A 23020-nucleotide genomic window follows, 5' to 3' on the forward strand; every position below is an offset into this window, starting at 1 on the left:
CAGAGGTGGTCAGAGGTGCAACACTGTGGATGCATTAAATGCCACTGAATTGTTCACTTAAAAATGATTAATTTTAATTTCACTGAAAAAAAGAAAAAGAAAAAAAATGATTAATTTTATGTTATGTGTATTTCACCTCAATTTTTAAAAGGTGGGGGTGCACTTACACACTAGTTGTGTCATAAGGTTTCCCGACAGACAATAGATGTCCCCTCTAGAATCAATCTGGTTCATCCATTTAGTCATTCGTTCAACAAATATTTACCAAGTACCATCTTTGTGCTAAAGGTACTTGACAGGCCCTGCCCTCGAGATCTTACATTCTAGTGGTAGTGCAGACATTAGACAAGTAAACACATGTTCACTTAAGGACTATGGAAAAGGAGAGAAAGTACACCAGGAGGAAGAACAGAAGACCAAATTCAGATGGAAGATCAGAGCAGATCACTCTGGGCTCTCCCACGTCATGACCGTGAACCGTGAGCAGGTTAACTTCTCTAATCTTTCATTTTTCCACCTGTAAAATGGGTTCCAATTTCTCCAACCCCTTTGTGGAGCTGTGTGAGGATTATGGGAACTATTGTGTAAAATGCCTAACACAGCCCCTGGCCTACATTGTATTAAACAGTTTTTTCCTAAGTTTAAAATTATCTGAGGGATAGCAATATTACCCCAAAAAATCAAAAATTTTCAAAAAAATCACGTGATCATCTCAATAAAAGCAGAGAAAACATTTGACAAAATTCAACACTCTTTCGGGATAAAAACACTCAACAAACTAGAAACAGAAGAAAACTACCTCAACATAATAAAAGCCACATATGAAAAACCCACAGCAACATTACACTCAATGGTGAAAAACTAAAAGTTTTTCCTCTAAGATCAGGAACAAGGCAAGAATGCCCACTCTCACCACTTCTACACAATACTGGAAGTCTTAGCTAGTGCATTAGGCAAGAAAAAATAAAATAAAAAAGGCAAGCAAATTGGAAAGGAGGAAATTACATTATCTCTGTCCACAGATGATATGCTCTTATATGTAGAAAACCCTAAGAGTACACACACACACAGTTAGAATAAACAAATTAGCAAACTTGCAGGATACAAAATCAACACACACAAAAAGTCAGTTCCATTTTTATATACCTACATGAACAATGTGAAAAAAAATTAAGAAAACAATTCTTTCACAATAGCACTGAAAAAAATAAAATACTTAGGAATTAACTAAACCAAGAAGATAAAAGATTTGTAAAAGGAAAACTACAAAATGCTGCTGAAATTAAAGAAGACATAAGTGGAAAACTATCCCATGTTCATGGACTGGAAAACTTCAGATTGTTTAAATGTCAATACTATGCAAAGTGACCTATAGACTCAATGCAATCTCTATCAAAATCCCCATGACATTTTCTGTAGAAATAGAAAAACCTATCCTAAAATTCATATGGAATCTCAAGGATCTCAAATAGCCAAAATAATTCTGCAAAAGTTGGAAGACTCACACTTCCTGATTTCAAGACTTACTATAAAACTATGGTAACTGAAACACTGTAGTACTGGCATAAAGCCCCAAAATAAACCCTCATATACATGGTCAAATGATTTTCAACAAGGGCGCCAAGACCATTCAATGGGGAGAGAACAGTCTGCTCAACAAATGGTGCTGGGAAACTGGACACCCACATCTAAAAGACTGAAATTCAACCCTTACCTAACGCCATATCCAAAAATTAACTCAAAATGGACCAAATACCCAAATGTAAGAGCTGAAACTATAAAACTCTTAGAAGGAGACATAGGGCAAAAGCTTCATGACACTGAATTTGGTAATGATTTCCTGGATATGATATAGGCAAGGCACAGGTAAGAAAATGAAAAATAGACAAATTGGACTTATGAAAATGAAAAACTTTTATGCATCAAAGGACGTGATCAACAGAGTGAAAAAGCAACTGACAAAATGGGAAAAAATATTTACAAATCATATATCTGATAAGGGATTAATAGCTAGACTATATAGAGAATGCCTAAAATTCAACAACCAAAAAAACAAACAACCCAATTCAAAAACAGGCAAAGGACTCAAACAGGTATTTCTCCAAAGAAGACACACAAATGCCCAATGAGCACATGAAAAGACGTTAACCAATCACTGGAGAAATGCAAATCAAAACCAGGAGATATCATCTCACACCCATTATTATGGATTGTATCAAAAAAAGAGAAAACACGTGTTGAAGCATTTGGAGAAACTGGACTCCTGTGCACTGTTAGTAACAATGAAAAATGGGACAGCTGCAGTGGAAAACAGCCTGGTGGTTCCTCAAAAAATTAAAAATAGATTTCCCATACTATCCAGCAATTGCACCATTCAGTATATACTCAAAAGAATTGAAAGCAGGGTCTCAAAGAGATATTTAAATACTCATGTTCATAGCAGCATTATTCACAGCATCTAAAATGTGGAAGCAACCCAAGTGTGGACGGGTGACACGTGTGGTCCATGAACACAGCAGAATATTACTCCTTAGAAAGCAGTGAAACGCTGCCATACGCTACAGCACGGATGGGCCTCCATACCACCAGGACGGCTGTAACAAAAGACAGGAGAATGACAAGTACTGCAGAGGACGTGGAGAAATTGGACCCCTCGTGCACTGCTAGCGGGAACATAAACTGGCGCAGCCGCTGTGGAACACAGTTCAGCAGCTCCTCAAAAAGCTAAACACGAATCACCATAAGACCCAGCAATTCCACGCCTAGGTAGCCACCCAAGGAACTGAAAACTGGTACTCAAACATGTCCACGTACAGGGACATTCACAGAGGAGTGGGCAGAAATGACCAAAATGCATCCAACAGATGGACAGGTGAACAACTCCTGGTAAGTAGATCTCCATTATTCGTGGGTGCCATGCTTACAAATTCACTTTTACACTAGAACTTATTTATAATCCAAACCAGCACTCGTGGTTTTCACACTCATTTACAGACACGCATCGTGGTGAAAACTAAGCTGCCGAACGTGCTCAGTGCCAGCTGACGTCGAACAAGGCGACGCGCTGTCTCCTTATTTCCGCTCAGACAGTAAACAGTGTCTTCCTCGTATAGTGAGTGCCCTGCTTTTTGCATTTTTGTGCTTTTTGCTGGAGATTCTGCAGTTTGAAATGGCCCCAAGCATAGCGCTGCAGTGCTGTGTAGAGGGCCTGTGAGGCGCCTTCCAGAGAAAACAGTTTTCAGATAAGCGTGGTTGGGGCATGAGTTACAGCGCTGCTGGCTTGTGAATCCAATTTTAATGAATCAACAGCGTATGTTAGCTACAGCTCGGCTTGTGTACTGATCAGCAGCTGCAAGCATCATGGCCCGAGGCTTGCGGGAACCTAACCCTCTATTCCCCCTCGCGGCAATGCCCGTGGTGACAGGACATCACCATTGCGAGTAACGAGAACGGACTGTTTGTACCACAGCATTACTCAGCCATAGAAAGGAGAGACGCACTAACACATACATGGATGACCCTGGGAAGCGTACACTAAGTAAAAGAACAGACACAAGAGAACACAGTGGGTTACTCCTTTTATAGGAAATGTCTAGCATAGAACACAAAGCAAGCTAGAGGTTGCAGAAGGTGGGGGTAGGGAAAATGCGGAATTAAAAAATTTGAACTAGAGAGGTAGTGGCTGCACATTGTGAATGCACTAAATGCCAATGAATTGTGCACTTAAAACAGTTAATTGTATGTTGAATCAATTTCACCTCATCAATTATTTTTATTAATTGTGGTCTCATAGAAAGATATTTGGTCTTTGTCCCCATTTCGTCCCACAGATTTCCTAAAACCCTTGGAATTTCCTGAGTCACGGATGACAGAAGTATCTTTTATTCTAATGAGGTAATTTGGTGGGTCCCCACATAGCTTTGGCATGGGGCTGGTCCCAGAAAGACCAAGCTTTAAATAGAAGCTTGGAACTTTCAGCCCCACTTTCAACCTCCAGGGAGGGGAGAGGGGCTGGCCACTGCGTCAATCACTAATGGCCAATGAGCTGACTGAGTTCGCCCACATAGTGAAGCCTCCACAGAAACCCCAAACAACGTGGTTTGGAGAGCTTCCGGGTACTTGAACACGTGGAGGTGCTGGGCGGGAGCACCGGGAAACGGCACACGCCTGCCCCCCACATTGCCCCATGCAGGCATCTCTTCTACCCAGCTGTTTCTGAGTTGTGTCCCCTATAATCAACGAGTAACAATAAGTAAAATGTTTATCAGAACTTTGTGAGCTGTTCTAGCAAATTAGGGAACCTGAGGAGAGGGTCACGGAAACCCCTCATTTATAGAAGTGGGGGCAGTCCTGTGGGGCTGAGCCCCTAACCTGTGGGATCTGCGATAACTCCAGGCAGATCATATCAGAACGGAATGAACTGCTGGGCACTCCGCTGATGTCTGGAGAATCAGAAAGTTGGAGAAGTCATATTGGAAAAGACCGTTTGGTATGTTTGGTTTCAGAAAGGAAAAAAACAAAAACCCTCTCATTTGGCATCAGCAGTGGCACTGAGCAAAAACAGCTCAGTGATGTACAAATACCACTTTTGTAATCAGACACAGCCCACCCTCCACCCCATTTTTTTTACTCGGGGGAAAAGGAGTCGTTTATCTGTAAAAGAGCATCCTGCCAACAGGTCAAACGGAAGGCGGCCTCAGATAAGTTCTAGTGCCAAACACCACATAAAACAGAATTCCTTCATTTCAAAGGCAATGTCATACTTAGGGTCAAGCGCAGCTCAAAACACCGCTGGTCACACAAGAAAACGTCTGGTGTCTAAGAAAGTGTCCTTTCTGCTCTGGATGTACATCCACCCCATGTACCAGAGAAGCCAAAATCGTCTTTCTTCGCCTCTGAGAACTTGACCTCTGGACCTGAAGCATCCGAGGCCACGTGGCCCCTCACCTCTTACCCAGATTAACTGGAAAGAGGCACCCCGCCTCAGCAGCAACAGTAACAACACACACTTACGGAATGCCTCATCTGTGCCGGTACTGGGCCCGGAGCTTTAGCGTCCATCTCTCCGTGAGTCTCCAAACAGCCCGGAGAAGCGGACACAACAAGGAAGCCCATCTATGGACAGGGCGACTGAGGCCCAGAGAAGTAATCCGAGCAGTCACTGCCCCCTCCGCTTCCTACCTCACAAATCCACTGACCCTACCTGCAGCGAAGGAGTAAGTCATGGCTGAAAACCAAATGCAACCCTTGCCTACCCCTGGGTAGGAAAGCTGTCAGCGGGTCCATTCCTGGTGACCCTTTTTCACCCTATTGCAAACCCGTATAAGCTGCTTTCAATGAACCAGCACTCACTTCTCCACAACTGTCTGATCTTTACAAAACTTCTAAGCAGGGACCCACATTTAGACAACATTTGCAGAACACAATACATAAAATAACCGTCCATGTCACCCAGACAGCAGCAAAAGCCAGAACTCAGGAGAAGCTGTTGTTCCAGCTCGAGCCTGTCTAGGGTGTGCACATAGGACAGACCACAGGCTCTGCTGGTTCAAATCCCAGCACCACCCTTACTGGGTGGCCTTGAGCACACGACTGAGCACCCAGGAGCGCCTTCATCCACACACCGTGGACATGACCTTCCTCTGGGGCCTGTGTAGAGACTAGGCACCCGCTCAGCAGAGGAGGCTGAGGACCCACAGAACCTGTGACTGCACTTGTACCCCAGGCCCTTCCCGTGGTGGCCTCACCTCCCACAGACGCTCAGTGCAGGCCCCCCTTCCAGCTCTGAGAGCAAAACCAGCACCAGGAGCAGAAGACTCCAGCGACCAGGGAAAGAGCACAGCGCCCAGCATTTGTCCTGAGCGAGAGAACACGCTGCAGCTCTGAGCATGGGCTCACGGCGGCACTCTGGGCCCTGCCACACAGCCTCTGTAGGAACTGGTCACACAAGTACCCCATGGAACGTGACCATGTTTTGCTATGGAAAAGCCAGCCATCCTCCAACAGCATTCATATGAAAACACGTTCTGAAACGTGAAAAACCTACTACACCTACAATGGGAAAATTTTACTGTAGTCAATTATATCTCAAGAAACTGGATCAGAATAAAACCCCTTAACATAAAACCAGTTGCTGCCATGACGGCGGGGTGCTCACACGGGTGAAGCGCACCATGCTCCCTCTAAAGGGGCACCTGGGGTAGTGGCGACAGCTGGGGACAGCACCTCAGGGCCTTGCCAAGGAACTAGGAGCACAGGGTCCTGCACTGCCTGCGAAAGACACACACAGGCACAGGCACACCCTGAACCCCCACACCCCAAGTAGGCAAGTCCAGAGGTCCTGAAATCGCACACAGGGATTCAGGACATGCAGAGAGAGGCCCTCTCAGCCCTCTCAAGGCCCCACAGGGGCATGATTCCAATGGTCAGAGAGTCGCCCGTTCCCTTCCCTACCAGGGCCAGGACCTGGGAGAGCGTCAGGGACTCCGTACCAAGGCCCAGGTCAGCATGCTCAGGTGAGCGTTGAGAGGTGCTGCCCCAAGGAGCCACCACTTCCCTTTGTGCCCTTTAGAGCAAGCACCTGTGCACCTCACCACCATCCCTGAGAAGTCTGAGGCACTAACAGAGGCCGCAGAGGCCACCACAGGGAAAGGCCCGAGCTGAAGCACAGGCACCAAGGACCCCTGCCTCTCCCCAACCTGGAGACCAGCAAAGATCCCCTGGGCCAGGAGAGACGGCGCTAAGACCCATTTGCCACCTCTGTGTTACCGTCCATCCTCAGCGTGATGCCCCCTCCACCTGGGTCAGCTGGAGCCTCCAGGCAGAGCCTGGGGACAACGGGAAGTTCAGTGGGCACCACCGCAGGGAGGGAGAGGAAGGTCTGCATGTCAGGGACCAGACAGGTCTCGAAACACAAAAGCTCGCTGACCCGTGGGATCCAAAACCACTTCTGAACCTCAAAAGAATTTATTCGAAACCCAGAGATGAGCTTCACTGGCCACCAGGATTCCGTGACCACCGCCCGCCCCCTAGAATACCAGTGCCCAGGGCCACTGGTGCCTTCTGCAAAGGGGCTGTCTCCCCAACCGCCCAAGGGGCCACTTTCACTATCTCCTCTCCACAGGCTCCGCACAGGGAGCTGGACAGGCTGGGACAGCTGCCCGGACAGTCCCCAGCATGGGTCCCTGGACCGCTCCACTCCCCACCCCCTTCTCCACTCTCCCCAGGCCCAGAGGTGGCCCTGGCCTGGCCTCCCTAAGCAGGCAGTGGGAAGACTGCCCCCCACAGGGCAGCGTCTCCCCTGCTGAAAGGATGGACAGAGCCTTTGCCTGCGCAGACAGGCTGGGCTCCGCTCTAAAGGGCGCCGGTCAGCAGGACCCTCAGGCCTCAGTTCCATGAAAGCCTCAGGCGATCCAGGCTTCTGAGAACGAGGCTCTCGGAGGCCCCAGAGCCAAACCCCGCTGCGCGGCACTTGCTGAAATGTCACTCAGCCCCCAGTGTGGCAGCACACCTGAGCTCCATTCCCACAGGTCCTTGACACCAGGTGGTCTGCGGCGGAGTCAGGTGGAAACAAGGGACTCATTAAGTGAGTGGTGGCATCTGCAGGCCCCAGGGAGAGCTCCTTCCTGAAAGACAGCAGAGCTGCCTGCAGCCAGTCTAACTGCACTTGGGAAAAAGCACCCGCCACGGCCAAGCCACCTCCGAGCCAGTAAAGGTCACCATGGCCTCTTGGTGGCGCCTGTGAGAAGGAGCAGAGGCAGGCTACCAAGAAGGCATTTTTACTTTAATTAGGCTTAACAAAAAAAAGACAAAAGCTATGATCTCAATGTGTATCCCCCAAAATTCACATGTTGAAATCCTAAGCCCCAAAGGTGATGGTGTTAGGAGGTGGTCCTTTGGGAGGTGATTACACCCTGAGGGGGAGGCCCCCATGAATGGGATCAGTGCCCTTGTAAGAGACCCCAGAGACGTCTCGTCCCTTCGTCCGTGTTAGGACCCAGCAAGGACTCGGTCACAGGAAGGGGGGCTGGCACCTTGACCTTGGCCTTCCAGCTTCCAGAACTGTCAGCAATACATTTCCATTGTTTATGAGCCACCTAGTCTATGGTATTTTGTTATGCACCCCGAATGGACTGATACAATAGAAACCCATATATATTCACTGTAAATGTTTAGAAAATATACATGGAGGAAAATAAAAGACCACTTGTAATCCTACCACCCAGGTCACCCATTAATATTTTTAATATATACAGTAATTCCTTTTTCCTATAAACAGTACACATATAACCTGCTTTTTCATTCATTAATATTAAAAACTTTGTCCCACACCAGGTCATCAAAGATTCTATTCGGAAGACGCACCATAAATTTATCTAACCCATCACCTACTGTGGGGCATTTAGAGAATTTCCAGATCTGCACTCCTCCTCACGGCCCAGGGACTAACCCTCTAGGACCCGTCAAGGAATCGGGCCCTGTCACAGCATGTCGACGCTGACAGGGACCCTGCATACTTTCAGGACCACCGACTAGGATGTGGGCCGGGTGATCCCCAGAGAGGCCACACCCACTGCCACTCCCACCTGTCGCCACAGCGTGCCCATTTTCCTGGCCCCCACCTTCCGCGGGAGACGTAGACGCAACACTTGGCCCACCAGGGCTCTAGCACAGACGTCTCTGCCACCAGTGATCCCAGAATTCTGTCACCGTGCGTCACCGGTTCTACTTCCTCTTTGGTGAACTGTGCGTCCTTCCTGTTGCTACTCAAGGATCCTACCTTGTTTTTGAAGTACACCTCGATGGGCATGATGAAACCAGCATAACCCGACTCCTCCACTTTGTAGGGGGGCTCCTTGCACACTAAAAAGAAAGGGAAAATGCATCCGTCAGCTTCCTGCCTGTTCAAAAGCCCAGTCACCAGCAGCAGGAAGACCGCCACCCTCTGCTCCTGCTCTCTGGGACTCCCTGTCTTCACAGGAGCACAGCTTTCCAGGAGGCCAACTCCCCATGTGAGCACTGAATCATGTGCTGAATTCCATGCAAAGGGGTCACAGGGAATCAAAGGAGCAGAGCAGGAGAAAGGAGACCCCAACACGCGATGGTGGGACAGCTATCAGGAAGGGACAGGAGACTAGCTAAGGCAGAGCAGCCACTGGCTGCTCAAGTTCAACCAATTCAGAGCAGTGAGCGTGACACAGGGGAGGGGCCAGACCCAGTGGGCCTCGGTCTCCCAGGCAGGGCGGTGCACACTACAGCGTCCACCTCCTTCAATCCCTCGCTCAAACACGTGTGCTAATACCAGGAGACGGAGATGGCCTCGTCTCAGCTGGGACTCTCCCCTGGGTCCAGTTTAGCACCTAACAAAAGCGTTCCCAAGTGACACTAACAGACTGATTAGCCCAGTGATTAAAAAAAAGTTGAAACTAAGAACAGCAAAGTACAGGTAAAATAATCTTCCGCAATCTCACCCTCCAAAATGCATTGTCAATGTTTTGACACGTAACACTTCCATTACGTCAGTAACATAAAAATACTGTTTGCCCACTTTGAAGAAAAAGCCAGAACAGTAATCCTCCTTGACCTCCACCCCACCCTCTCCAGAGGCAGCCACTATTGAGACAAACAAAATCCTGCCAATTGTTCAAATCTTAATGCACATGTCTCTACCGGTCAGATAATTGCTGAAAAACAGTCCATGGAACATAATGAAACGTGACTTTTTAAAATTAAAACACTATAAGATTCTTCTTTAAAAATAACCTTTTCAGCTCTCAAAAATCTCATCAAATATCATATATCTCAAATATCTCGTATCTCATCTATCCAAACAAAACTGCCGTGCAGGGTGGACTTGCAGACATGAGCAACCCTCCAGAGCAGGGCTGGCTGGACAGCCTTGTGTGGGCCCCAGTGTGCAAACCCCAGGGGAGCAGGGGAGGGCTATGGCTCAGGCTTGGGGAACCCCCGCTGGCCCCACAGATAGGAGCTGTTGCGGGTGACCTCGGCCCCAAATCTCTATTCCAGCCAATCTCCTGCTCCTCGGACATCCTCCCGGGATCTGGATGGGCACCTCGGAGGCAGCCCGCCCCAAACCACCTCCTCAGCCCTCCTAAACCTGCACCTCTCCCAGGGTCCCAGCTTGGGACCCAGGCCACCCACCACTCGCCCAAAAACTAAGGACACCAACTCCTCCCTCCCACAGCTCACCTGTCACCAAGCACTACCAGGTCCACCTCCAAACTGCCCTGGAATGCACCCCACTGCCCGGCCCCGTGGCTCTCGTGTGGGTCACTGCCCAGAGCCTCGCTGGCTGTCCTGCCTCAGGCTCACTCCTGGGCATCTTCTGCATGGGCAGCAGGAAGGACAGCTCTGAACTGCAAACCTGACTGTGTCCCCTGATGGCTCCTGACTACCCTCAGGACCAACTCTGAGCCCCTCCAGGGGTCCCTCAGGGCGCTGCATCCCCTCCAGCCCCATCCCTCACCAGCCTGACCTCAGGTCCTAAGATCCAGGCTCAATGAACCTCTCAGATCACAGATCTCTTCCTCCTGGACCCTGCTCGGAGCATCTCCATTTCCAGGTCACGGCCCCCTCCCACAGGCCTCCAGCACCTTGTGTCATTCAGTCACAGGACGCCAGTACTCACTCAGGCCATCTTTCTCAGCTGTCTATCAGCTCCGTCTCACTCAGGGTCACATTCCCAGGACGAGATCTTTCAAAAACATTCACTGAGTATCTGTCCAATACTGCTGAGCGGTCACATGCCACGCCTCCCTCAGGTCCTACACCAAGTGAGGGGATGGACCAGGAGCAGGAAGTAACGTGGCCTGGGAGGCCGGTCATGGCCCAGCTCTCCCGGAGCCCCTCGCTCCTGTCTGAACAGACCATGGAGGAAGTGGGGTCTCTCCAGCTGCAGGAAAGCTGCCTGCCTGGTGCTCTGCCCCCTCTCACCCTGCAGTCGGCCTCTGCGCCCGAGTCTAGCACAGAGCCGGGCACCTGGCAGACACAAGAATGCTTGTTGAATTAATCTGAATCCAGGATGGAACATGGAAGTGGAGCAGACAGGAAGGGTGGCCCGTCCTCACTGCAAAATCCCCCATAGAGGAGGGTCATCTGAGAGGCCTGCAGACTTGCCCCCAACTCCGCCCCCTGCCCATGTCCTCCCCACCCACCCCCAGCCTAAATCCCAAGAGCCACCAAGGCCCAAGTCAGGGCCAACCTCCTAGCACCAACAGACCTGGCTTCCCTTGGCCTCTGACTGTCAGGTCACTTTTTTCCCCTGCTGAGGGAAGTTATCTTTCCAAGAGTATATACAGGTCACACCTGATCTCCAAGTCCCTACCAGACTACAAACCCTTTGAAGGAAGAGATCTGCTGTGTGTTTCTCAATCTCTCTCCAAAGGCCTATCACGTGACAGGCACTCCAAGGCTAAAAAATGTCTATCTGTTTAGAGATGGGAAAGAGGGACCACAGAGTACTGGCTTCCAAACCCACACAGGAGACCAAGTGGATGCCCCGGCCTGCCATCCCACCTGAGAGCCCACAGAAACCAAAGTGAGTCAAACACGATAGGAAATAAAGCCAGGAGAGTGAAAGGGGAGGGAGGTGATATGAGCAGTGGAGAAATTTCTGGAAGGCAAAAAGTGAACGAGAGCATGCTGGGCAAGGAAACAGGAAAAGGAAGCTGCAGCCCAGAACATGCCATGGGGCGCTGCAAGGCAGGCAAGCGCCCAGCTGGTGCCAGAACCCTGAAAGGCCAGGGGTGTGGCATCTACAGGCTCAGTGGAGGGCAGAAGCGATCAGGAAGAAGACAGGGAGTGACTGCTAACGCTGGGCAAGGAGCTTGCTTATTTGTGGGCTGATGAAAATGTTCTGGAATCAGAGTGGTGACGGCTGCACAACTTAATACGCTAAAAACACTGAATTGTACACATGAAAAGGGTGAGTTTTATCATGTGTCACTTTTATCTCAGTAAAACAGTTATAAAAAAACAAACAAACAAAAAAACAAACGGAGAGGCTGTATTTGAACAACAGCCCTGGGATTCCTGCCGCCACCAACCGCCACCCTCACCCCCAACCCCAGGCACAAGCATTTTCAAGCTTCCCTCTGGGGAAATCCAGGTGGTTCCATGTCTCGGGAGAAAAGGCAACTGTCTGGACGAAGCTAATGCCTACAATATGAAAGCTGGACCCAGAGTAAAGCCCTCCTCATTTAGGAAATTGGGGGGCCCATCTCCCTAGCCAGGAACCTACTGGTTAACAACCCATCCTGACCCAAACAGCGCTCAATAAGAGTTCCCACCTGCAGGAAAGAGCCCAAGGAAACAGGAATCATTAAAGACCACAAGAGAACTTGGGAAAAGACAAAACAAAAGGGAAACTGGAGTCATTGTCCTTAAATCCAAGATATGACCAACAAATAAAAATAAAATACTTTCAGAAAGGAAAATGAGAGAATAAGGAAGGACTCTTCAGTATTACAAATACAGTACTTACAATTTTTCATTTCAGTGTAAAGACTGGAAAATAAAGCCAATGAAATGTCCCAGAATGTAGAGCAAAAATACTTTTATTTTAAAAAGGTGAGACATGAAGAAACAATTCAGCAGATGAAACAAACGCTACCAACGGCTCGTATTTATGTGCCAGGCACTGGTGTCAGCACTTGATACATATTCATTCATTTAATCCTTAGAACCAACCCAGAGGCAGATAAACATGTTCCCACTTTACAGATACAAGGTTTAGACATAGAGAAGTTAAGTAATAAGCATCTGAGGAAGAGAAAACTGAGATAATAAACAGATGGAAAGAACCTGTCAAAGAAATAGAAGAAAACTTTCCAGAGCTAAGTGGAGGACACCAAGCACCCAACACAAGGACGAGTCAAAAAAAAGACCCAGAAACAATACCCTAAAAAACATCATTAAAAAATATCTTAAATATCTCTAGAGGGGGGAAAAAAGCTCATCTGCAATGGAACGAGAACTCAGACTTCTCTGAAAACAAAGCAGCAAATTCTTTCACAGCCTAAGTGATAGTAATTCTCAAACTAGAATATTATGCCCAACCAAACTATCATTCCAGTGTGAGAACAGAGCGACGGCACTTTCAAATAAATACTAGGTATCAAAAGAGTTCATTTACCACACACCTTTCTTGGGAAATTTCCTAAATAATTAATTTCTTGGGACAATACTTGAGAAATTACTTCAGAAAAACAAGAAAAAAACAATAAAACATAGGGTAACAAATCCCCCCAGGAGAAGGAACCCCCCGGGTTCATAGCTAAGGAGGTAGCCTCAAGAGGAGTCAGTCCTGATTAGAGAAAAAGACAAAAACAAGAGAACCAGAATGAAATATGCAGGGGGCAGAAATCCAATATCTAAATGAAATGATTGAGGATGGGGAAAAAAGGGAAGGTACGATGAACACACAATGCAATGAGAGAAAAAGGAGAAGTAAAAGACATTCACAAAGTCAGGGCACAAACATGAAGCAAAGTAAACAGGGCTAAATTTTAACCAAGAATGATAACAACCCATATGACCTTGACATGACCTTGAGTGTCCTTTGAGTGGCCCTGAGTTCACAGGGAGGATGAATGAAATCCTGGCATCCTAACCAGCCGGACAGTAAACAGAGACAATAAAGTCAATACCACTTACTGGTTTCCAACTTTTAGCCAATTTCTGATCTGGGCGTGGAAGTCTCAGTTTTAGTTCAACAACCTTAACAATGTCAAGTGTAGCTCCCAAAAGGAGGGGTGAAAGGTTCAAGGAAAGACAGTGTTGCTCATGTCCTTTCAGCACCAATGATATAAAAGCAAACAATAGCAAGACCCAAATCTCTCACTTGAAGGAGGTGGGGAGATGAACAAGGTAAGTAAGTAACACGTATATATACATATATGTATATGTTAAGATGGTGCTAAGGAGAAAAATAATAGCGAAAAAAAGGCTAGAAGCTTGAGGCTGTTTAGGTGTTTTGAGCAAAGAAACTGCGAGCTAGACCCCTGGGGGCCAGAGGACTTCCTAAAAACAGGGTGACAGGGAGCCTTTGTGGGGGATCCAAAAAGTAAGGCGGCTTGCTCATCATTCAAAGCCATCAAGACAATCGCCACAAAGACGAATCACTTAACTTATAGAACGTTTAGGGCAGACAGTGGATAAAGGGGGTTGTGGTTTAGTATAACGTCTAGCCTTTCAAGCTGGCAAGTTAATCTTTTTTTTTTTAATTTGAAAAATCAAGAACTAAGAAGCAAATTCACTCCCACTAATTTAAGGTGTTAAGGAAGGACATAATCCAGAAAGGGCCAGAAAGATTGCCCCTGGGGTAGTCTGACCAATGATGAGACAGGACATGGAAACTTCCCACCCAGCACATTTCTGTTGGATTTGTTATGTGCATATATTTGATTTTAAAGATTCTTTTCAAGGACATAATGTATAATTTCAGAGGCGGGAGTCCTGGAAGAAACTCATTCATTCTTTAACCTGATCCATTCTTCATTGACAACGGCAAAGTGTAACCCAACTGAGCTTTGTTCAACACAACAAATAGCTAACCTGCCATTTACTATTTGATACATCTTGGGCAGACTTTGCACCAAGTACCATTCAAATATACTAACTTAAACTCCGCCCACAAACTGACACTTGAAGAAAGTGGGCCTCACTCATCACCCATTTCTCAGGTACTTAGAGCTCCAAGACCGTGCCTGTGCCGCTTCCATGAGACCACAAGTAGGTTACTAACCGGGTCTCTCTGAACCTGTCTCTGTATCTACCTGGCAGGGATTCTGCGAGGTCCCATGTCACAGGGCTGTCATGAGCACAGCACACAGAATAGCGAGTATGGGATAAATGCAGACTGCTAGGAGTATTACTTCTAGTCGCTGCTTGGTTACTGACCCTGTGGGGACGAAGAAGAAATCAACAGTGTAAAGGTAAATGGAAATCATCATACTGGGCCCATGCAGCAAGAAGGGAACAGGACAAGTGAGGGAGATGGTGAAGGAACCAGAGGGAAAGCTGCCAGAGAAACAAGGAGGGCCCAGCCCAAGAGAAAGACAGCCACAGCTTCTACTCTGCTGTCAGTTTGACAGCAAGTACAGATGCTCCCTGAATGAATGGGCATGTCCAGTGCCAACAAAAACAGGCAGCGCTACCAGATCCCCTGGGCCCAGCGTGCAGACTCCTGCTTTAAAGCTCAGGCAGCTTACCTGGCCCCGTTGCGCCTGCTCCCCCATCTGCAAAAGAGGGTTGTGAGGAGAACAGAGACCTTGCAGGAAGTGCTTGATAAGGGGCAAGTACTATTATCACTCATTATTATAGATATTTGCTGTTGTCAGTAACCCTATCTGCTCTCCTCCAAGAGGCTCAGGGAGGAAAGAAGGAAGGAAAAGGAGAGAAGGGGAAGACTCGCAAAGGACAAATGAGGGAAAGGAACAGCTGAAAGCTGACGGAAGAAACCAGAAGAAAAAGAAATAGCTACCATGCCACTAGGAATCTCAAGTTGCCTTCCCTCTGAACCAAAAGGTCCTGCTTCTGTAACATGGCTCACTCACTTCCCCACTAGGCTGTAAGCCATTTGCTGGCCCAGGCCCCAGTGGGTCCCACGAGGTGCTGTTGCTTGTGCCGGAGACCATCCATCTGGCTACGGCTCAGCCCCCGGTGCCCCGAAACCTGTACTGCTGGCAGCGTGGTCAGCAGCCCAGCAGCAGAAAGACCTTCGCGCCTTTATCTACATACCCATTCAAGAAATATTTAATGGCGTCAACTACCCATCTCAAATGTTAACTCCTAGCAAATCCAGTTTCATCTTTCTATTGATGTTATCGGTAAGGTACATTGCATTGCGTAATACACACACACACACACACACACACACACACACACACACACACACGATCCCTATGACGTGCCAGGCTTCATATTGGGGACTCAATGGTGAGAAGGACATGGCCCTCACAGAGCTCACAAGATGGCCACCAACTTTGTTCCCAAATTCCCCGTCCAATTCCCCAGGAAGTGGTCTCCAATGCCCATAAACTGGGTGAGTTCCTCTCTCTCAACCCAGTCAGACTGCCAGGTCACAGGAAATCAAGGTCTTTGTGGAAAATGTGAATGAGGCACTTGTGCTTACCAAACGTCAGTCTGAGGGGTGACACAGAGAAGGAAGACGTAAGAAACAAGACAGTGGTGAAACGAGTGACTTTTATAAAAGCTTTTTGCCCCAAATATCATGACTTCTTAAAATGGCATCTGTCATCAAACGTAGGCCCAATAAGCGATTTCCTGATTACTCACCACGTAGGTGTACATCACCCTTCCCACCCCCTGGTCACTGACTACGTTCTCTGGAGGCTTCTCAGAGCCTGAGTCTAAATAATGACATGAGACACAGTCACCAGCTCCTATGGGTTTTCCCTGCAATGAACTGAACAGCTGAAGGAGAAGCAGAAGGGAGGGAGAGGGACCTTCATAGGATCAGAGAAGGGCCGCATCCAGGCCGGGCAACTTCTCACTGGCATGCTGGCATGCTGAGGGGTGCCAGCCAGAAGCTCACAACATAGGCCCCCCCAGGAAGAAAGTGGTTATCAAATGGGTAGTGTCGAAGGTGCTCAGCCCTGCCGGGCTGCCCAACTGGGAGGACGGGGCACTCACCACGCTTGGGCTTGGGAAAGCTGTCGTGCAGCCGGAAGACCACCTTCTCCACGAAGTGCTGGATTTCACATTGCTCGGGGCCGCGGACGAACACCATCCAATCGTGCGTGAACCCCTCCGTGGTGGGCTTCTTGCGCAGTTGGGCCCGGTGTCCCAGCTCTAACTTGACCTGGACAGTGCACTGGTGGAAGAAAAAGGAAGGCACAGGGTCAGCACAGAGCCCAGAGGAGGGACTGCCAGCTGTCTGTCCTGCCTCGTCACTTCCCAGCACGGTCAGCACTGGCCACGGCAAATCGAAACCCTGAGCAGGACCATGGCTTCCGAATTCCCCTGCAGCAGGCCCTGAGCACATGCTCTGTGTGTCTCCTGTCCCCAGCTCACCCAGGCCAGGCCAGGCCCCACATCTCCTCTCTGTCCTCCCCCTCGGCCTCTCAGCCTGCCTCGGGGCCTGGGCACCTGGGGCTCCTTCTGTCTCGGGTACTCTGCCCTAGGCCTTCTCATGGCAGGCTTCTTCCCGTCACTGAGGTCTCGGCTGGACTGTCACCTCCTCAGGGAAGCCTTCTCTAACCATCCAATATGGAAGCGCCCCCCACCACATCATCTGTCTTCTTAGCATTTTTCACTATCAGAACTCATCTTGCTAGTGGTTCATCTGCTCTGTTCTAACGTCGACTCATCAGGAGTGGCTCCTTCCAGGGCTGGACTCCCAGCAAGCTCTTCCATGACACAACAGTGCAACCGCAATTATCCCCTTGTACAGAGGAGGAGCCCGAGGCTTCAAGAGTGAGCTGTCAATGGCCCACGACAGGGGGTTAAGCTGGGAGGGAGCAGGGCCGAGACTCCAACCCAGGTGTGTCCCCCAAGGGCCTGCTCCCGTAGCCACTCTGCCAGCTTGCCTCCCTGCTCACGCCACCCATATTCCTTGATGAAAGCATTTTTCCTTCTCCTTCATCCTACAGAATGCCTCCTAGAGAACAGACACCCTCAAGGTCACCTTAGTCATCCGCACAAACGCTGGCTGTTTGAAAAGTAGAAAGGTGAGAACAGAGGAGCGAGCATGAAGCCAGCTGGGGACCGATCCCAGGGGGACCCGCAGCCCCAAGTCAGGCTCCCTGCATCACACACACGTCTGACGCTCTGCCCTGAAACGAGGCAACTCATGCCAGTTCCACTCCACTGGACGCAAAGCCCCAAAACTTCAAAGCACTGGCAACACCCAGGGGGGTCAAAACACCGGGCCAGGGAACCTACTGTAAACAGCCACTCTCCTGGTTAAGATCCTCCAGGGACTTCCAACAGATCCAGCTTGACACCTAGTATCAACTGCAAGAATGATACAAAGAAAGCAGAGGCCAAGCGGACACTTGTTCCTAAGTGCTGAGATAACCAGGAGCAAGTCGTGGGTGGTGTGGATGCCTCACTTCCCAAAGGACGCTCCCCAGTGCTGGGCTCCCCAGCCCTCCCTCGAGGGAACCGACAGAACCACCACCCCAGGTCCAGACCAGATCTCGCCCACTCTGCGCTTTCCACCCTCTTTCTCACCCGACCCAATGACTGAGTGTGTCCCTAGAGGCCATCCCTCCGGACCCTCCTCTTCTCTGTGCTTCAGCACGCTGCTAGGTCCCTGCCACCAGTGTCCTCCTTCCCTCTGCCCTCCCTCATGCTGCTCAGTCACTGCAATGAAAGCAGGGCACACAGATTTTATCTCTTGCCCTGTTTCACAGCTTTCCATGTCTTGCCACGCCCTCAGAATAAAGTCCAAACACCTCAGCACACCACCTGTCTCCCACTTCTGTTTCCTCAAGTCTGAGATGCTCATTATTTTTCACTTTTTAACCCTTTTGAGGTGGGTGTGTATCTTATAGTTCACGTGTAAGTTTCCTGTGCGGAGGGTACCACCAATGCGTGCGCATGCACAAAGAAGCTTCCCTAGGCAGACGGTGGGCCTGAGAGGGTCAGAGCTGAGGAAGCACAGGAAACGCACACACCTCCACGCCAGCTCAGCTGGACACCAGCCATACCGAAACACACCGGGAGTGCCCACTGCTGTCTGCCTGCGTGCCTTCTGGCCCCAGCCTGCGTGGCCCTGCTCTCCTTTCTCTGCTGATTGAATTCCACCCGTCCCTTAAGCCTCAGCTTAAGTGCTACTTTCTCCAGAGCCCTTTCCAGTCGCCACACTGGACATCAACCTGCCTCAGTCTCCACAGCAATCTGTGTACAAATATCTCCATGCTGCCCACTTCATCCTGCCACTGTTCTCTGCTGCCTCCCCAGGGGCCATGTCTCCATTGTCCTTGCAACCTCTATCTTGGAACCATAGTACATGAGGTATCAACAATACTCGATGAGTCAAACTAGAGGACTCTGCTACATCAACAAGTTCTAAGTGGTGTTTTCCAAGAGGAAGAACCAATAAGGACGGCAATGAGCACAGTGTGGCCTGATGTATGCAGAGCTGATGGGAGCGCTGGGGACCTGGGAAACAGCTGTGAAAACGGGGCAGGAGTTCCCCCGCCCAGGACAGTCCCCGAGGGGCTCCTCGGGAAAGAGCAGGGACTTGCTGGGGCTGGGGCCCCTGGAGGGAGGGGCAGGCACCGCAGGGATGGAGCGTTTAGATTCAACACAACAGAAATGACAGCCAATTGTAAATAGAGGACGCGAGGCCACAGGACACGAGTAAAAGGGCTCAGGCAATCTGTGCAGTCTGGGCTGAAGGCAGAAAAGGACAAACAAGCAAGCAAGCCTGCACGGAGGCAACCAGAGGGTACGGCTGGAAGAGGAGACTGAGTCAAGTCTGAAATGGGGGAACTTGCAGGACCTCAGGGTGGATGGAGGAGAAGAGCTGGGGAGACCCAGGTAGCTGAGATGCTGCGATGCCAAGAACGGTGGGAAGGGGACTGGGGACACTCCAGGGGAAATACCCCACCCAAAGCTAGAGACGAGGCACTAAACGTCTGGATAAACACGTAATGCTCAAATCAACCACAAGCCTCTTTCTGCAGAGCACTGCACATGGACAACGTTCAACATAAACAAACCCAAGCGTTATTTACATTATCCCAAAAGGCGTGATCACCATACACACGTCCGTGTATATTAAAGAAACTCTGCCTCTCTCCAACCTTTTCACACTGAGAAATCAGGAGACAATCCCTGGACTGCTGGGTGGGTTACAGGTGGGAAACTAAATACCTATAATTATAACAATAATACACTGGCAAATGACTTTTCGTTCTTTGGAGTTAACTCCCTCGTAATGAGACCCTCCTCAGATTCTGTTATTCACCAATCCAGCTGCCTTCCAGCATTTCTGATTATGTGGGCTTCCTACCCAAGGCACACGAGCGGCCAAGCTATATTGTGAAAGAATGGAGACCACAGTCCCATCAGAGAGGGGAAAATGGAAGCGCCAAAAATACATTCCAAAGGCCAAAGTAAACAGGAAGGTTCGGAAGCAGCAGCGGGTCATCTCTGCAGCTGGCAGGCCATGCCCAAAGCTCACTGGGCGGCATCTATGCCCTGGGGGCTGGCATCAACTCAGCCTCCACACCCCAGGTTCAAGGTGCCAATGACTTCTGTATACACTGGTGCACTCAGGAGATTACTCCTCCCCTGAATGCTGGAATCTTCTAAGAAATAAAGATGGTAGAATAACAGACTCTGGGCCACTGTATTAGAAGTCACTGATTCAGGAAGACGTTCAATCTACTCTGAACTAGAGGCAAGCAAGAAGCTGAGCTCTGGCCAACTACTCTGACTTGTCCTGGTAATTTATTAGCACAGCTAAGCCAATTCCACTCCAGGGGTCCCACCCCACCCCCCTTTTCTTACTCGACCTGGACTCCTTCCCTGTCCCTTAGAACCAAAGAATTGAAGCCAGTCAGTTAGCTCCGTCTTCAAGAAGGGTGCCTGGCTAAAAGGGCTCACGTCGGGCAGGTGAAGCTCAAGCTGCTTTAGCCTCTGAATGAAGACTCTGACCATCCTGGATGCACGGAGGCCCTTTGTGGAACCTCCAGAGTGGGTGCCTGGAAGTGGCCCTGGGGCCACTATGCCACCCACTCCCTCAACAAAAGCCTGGAACAAAGGGGCGCGTCCCAGGCCTGCCCTGGGAAGGGTTAACTGTTTTATGTTTTACTTCTGGGACATCATCCCAAAGACCTGCGGACAGAGATGGAGCAGCACACGGCCTCCGAGGGCCATATGGGGACAGTTAACCTTGGGCAGAGGGCCTCCGCTGGGCACTGCCTTCTCTCCAGGCCAACTGGCAGAGGGCACTTGGAACCCAAGGGCCGGACTCCTGAGTCCTGCAGGCCAGACAAACAGATCCTGGAGGGCAGTTCTCCAGGCACCTCTTCACTAAATCACAGAGCCCCAGTGTGGACTCAAAGAGCCCCCACCTGGCAAAGAGAGTCAGCCTGGTCCCAACAGCTGCACCCTTTCAATGCCCTGTCTTCATCAGATCCCTTTCGCACCCCGTGAACCCTGCCCTCAGCCTGGTCCACAGAAGGCAGATCTTCAACCACAAGTTTATCTTTAAGATTTCCTGATTTTCTGGTGGGAATTCTCTTCAACAGATTGACCTTTCCTCTGGGAATTCACACTTTACCAAGTGGTATAATTATGCCTGGAGTCTGGCTACTGCATCTAATTCCCTCAGATGTGACAATTCCCTCCCTTGCCAGGAGAAGAAAGAACCCAAGAGCCTTTTCCCTTGTCACATGGGATTGAGACTGCTTGCACCGTGGTCCACACACGAAAATGGGAAAAGGTACTGGCCCCATGGAGCAACAGCAACACGAGACCAAATAAAATACTTTGAAGAACTTTCTCCCTCCAGACCCAGTGGGGGGCTCTCAAGAGCAGCCACTGAATGAGAATGTGAGAAAGACAGGAAATGATGTACCTCTGCGACAAACCTCTCAAGAGAGCAGCCTGGCCAGAGGTGGGGACAGAACCCAGGGCAGGAACCTCTCAGTCACAGCGGAATGAGGCCCTGGTCTTCTAACCGCTGGCACACAGGGGGTGGCGGCTGGCACCTGCCCTCTTCTGGCTCCATCTGGCCTGGTCCGTTTCACCCAGGGCACAAATTAATGACAAAGGGATGAGAAGGGACTCAATGACTACTCTCCGGAAACTCTCTAAGGATAAGCGTGCAGACCATGTGGATACGCAAACAAACCTACAATCCTTAATTTTCAGGTTCCTGGGAAGGCAGACCCTCACTAGCCTGCCAGGAAGGCCTGGGACAGGGAATATATTATATGTGCACAGGATGCCCGAAGACGGGTAGTCGGTGCGCCGAGTGTCTCCAAAGTTCTCCAAGGAGCAGTCTGCGGAGACTTCGGAACGTGCACCACACCAATGAAGGCATCTGTGGCCAGCCCCTGCTTACAAGGGGTTGATTCCTAGTTACTTTCATTTAACCAACAGTTGGTGAAGCTCATGCCACACTGTGCTACAAATGACGGCAGACACAAAGGGACTCGGGTCCCTGCTCTCAAGTACTTTACAACATATTAACTCCAGGACAAAAAAACTTGGCAGCTCGACTTTCCAAGTAATAGCTTCTGAGCTGGTTGGGGAGAATGTGGCCACCCTCACATCAGTGCTCTGTGCAGTTCCCAGCACTTCTCCGCAAGGTATCGATCGGGCTTTGAAAGAGCAGAGCTACCTAAGAATCCTCTAGGCCTGGGCTCCTCTTGGGACCTTCCGGGTCTGCACTTCCACATCTGTAAAATGGGCCATCACAGTTAGGAAAAAAGCTTCCCTTCCAGAACAACAGAGTACAGTCACAAGCAGCTGTTCCCAAATTCAAACTCAGGAGAGCCTTTTGAGGAACTGGCATCAATTCAACTGTGTGATTCGCTGGGTCATCCGCCCCCGAGGTGCCAGGCGCGTGCTTCTCTGAAGGGAGGACTCCCTGGTCTTTTGGAGAACATGACCACCCAGATGCTGACACCACTTTTAGCTCCCCAGGTACCCCTTTACATCCTCTTTCCCTGGTATTTTCAGCATCTACTCAGCCTTTAACTATGCCCATTCCCTGGAGACTCATCACACACCTCCCAGAAATGATCCCAAAGTAAACGAAGACCTGTCCCCCAAAGTAATCACCGCCTCACCCCAAAAATACAAATCCCACAGACAATGGACTTGTAAGTACAGACTTGGGGGGTCAGGGCAGAGGGAACCAGAAAGATTTTTCCTATCCATGGGGAAAGATTTCAACACTGAGAAGTTGGGAGCCCAGAGCAATATGCAGAATCCCTCTTCTTAGCTGGGCTGAAAGTTCTAGAGAACATAACAGGAAGTTAAAGGGAAGCAAAGCCTCCCAAAGTCAGCAAGC

General features: G+C 49.5%; 1 protein-coding gene across 5 annotated transcripts in view; it reads right to left on the reverse strand.

Annotated features, from left to right (window-relative positions):
* The window catches only part of MLLT1 (MLLT1 super elongation complex subunit), a 64563-nt gene that overhangs the window by 38520 nt on the left and 3023 nt on the right, over window positions 1–23020 (reverse strand). For all 5 annotated transcript variants that reach the window (XM_074337673.1, XM_074337675.1, XM_074337674.1 and 2 more), the window contains exons 2-3: window positions 16675–16855; window positions 8780–8862 (exon numbers count right to left, since the gene is read on the reverse strand). In XM_074337673.1, coding sequence (XP_074193774.1) covers window positions 8780–8862; window positions 16675–16855 — 264 coding nt within the window. The remainder of the gene's footprint in view (window positions 1–8779; window positions 8863–16674; window positions 16856–23020) is intronic.

The sequence above is a fragment of the Rhinolophus sinicus genome, linkage group LG07 (genome assembly GCF_036562045.2).
Source record: "Rhinolophus sinicus isolate RSC01 linkage group LG07, ASM3656204v1, whole genome shotgun sequence".
NCBI classification, from domain to species: domain Eukaryota; kingdom Metazoa; phylum Chordata; class Mammalia; order Chiroptera; family Rhinolophidae; genus Rhinolophus; species Rhinolophus sinicus.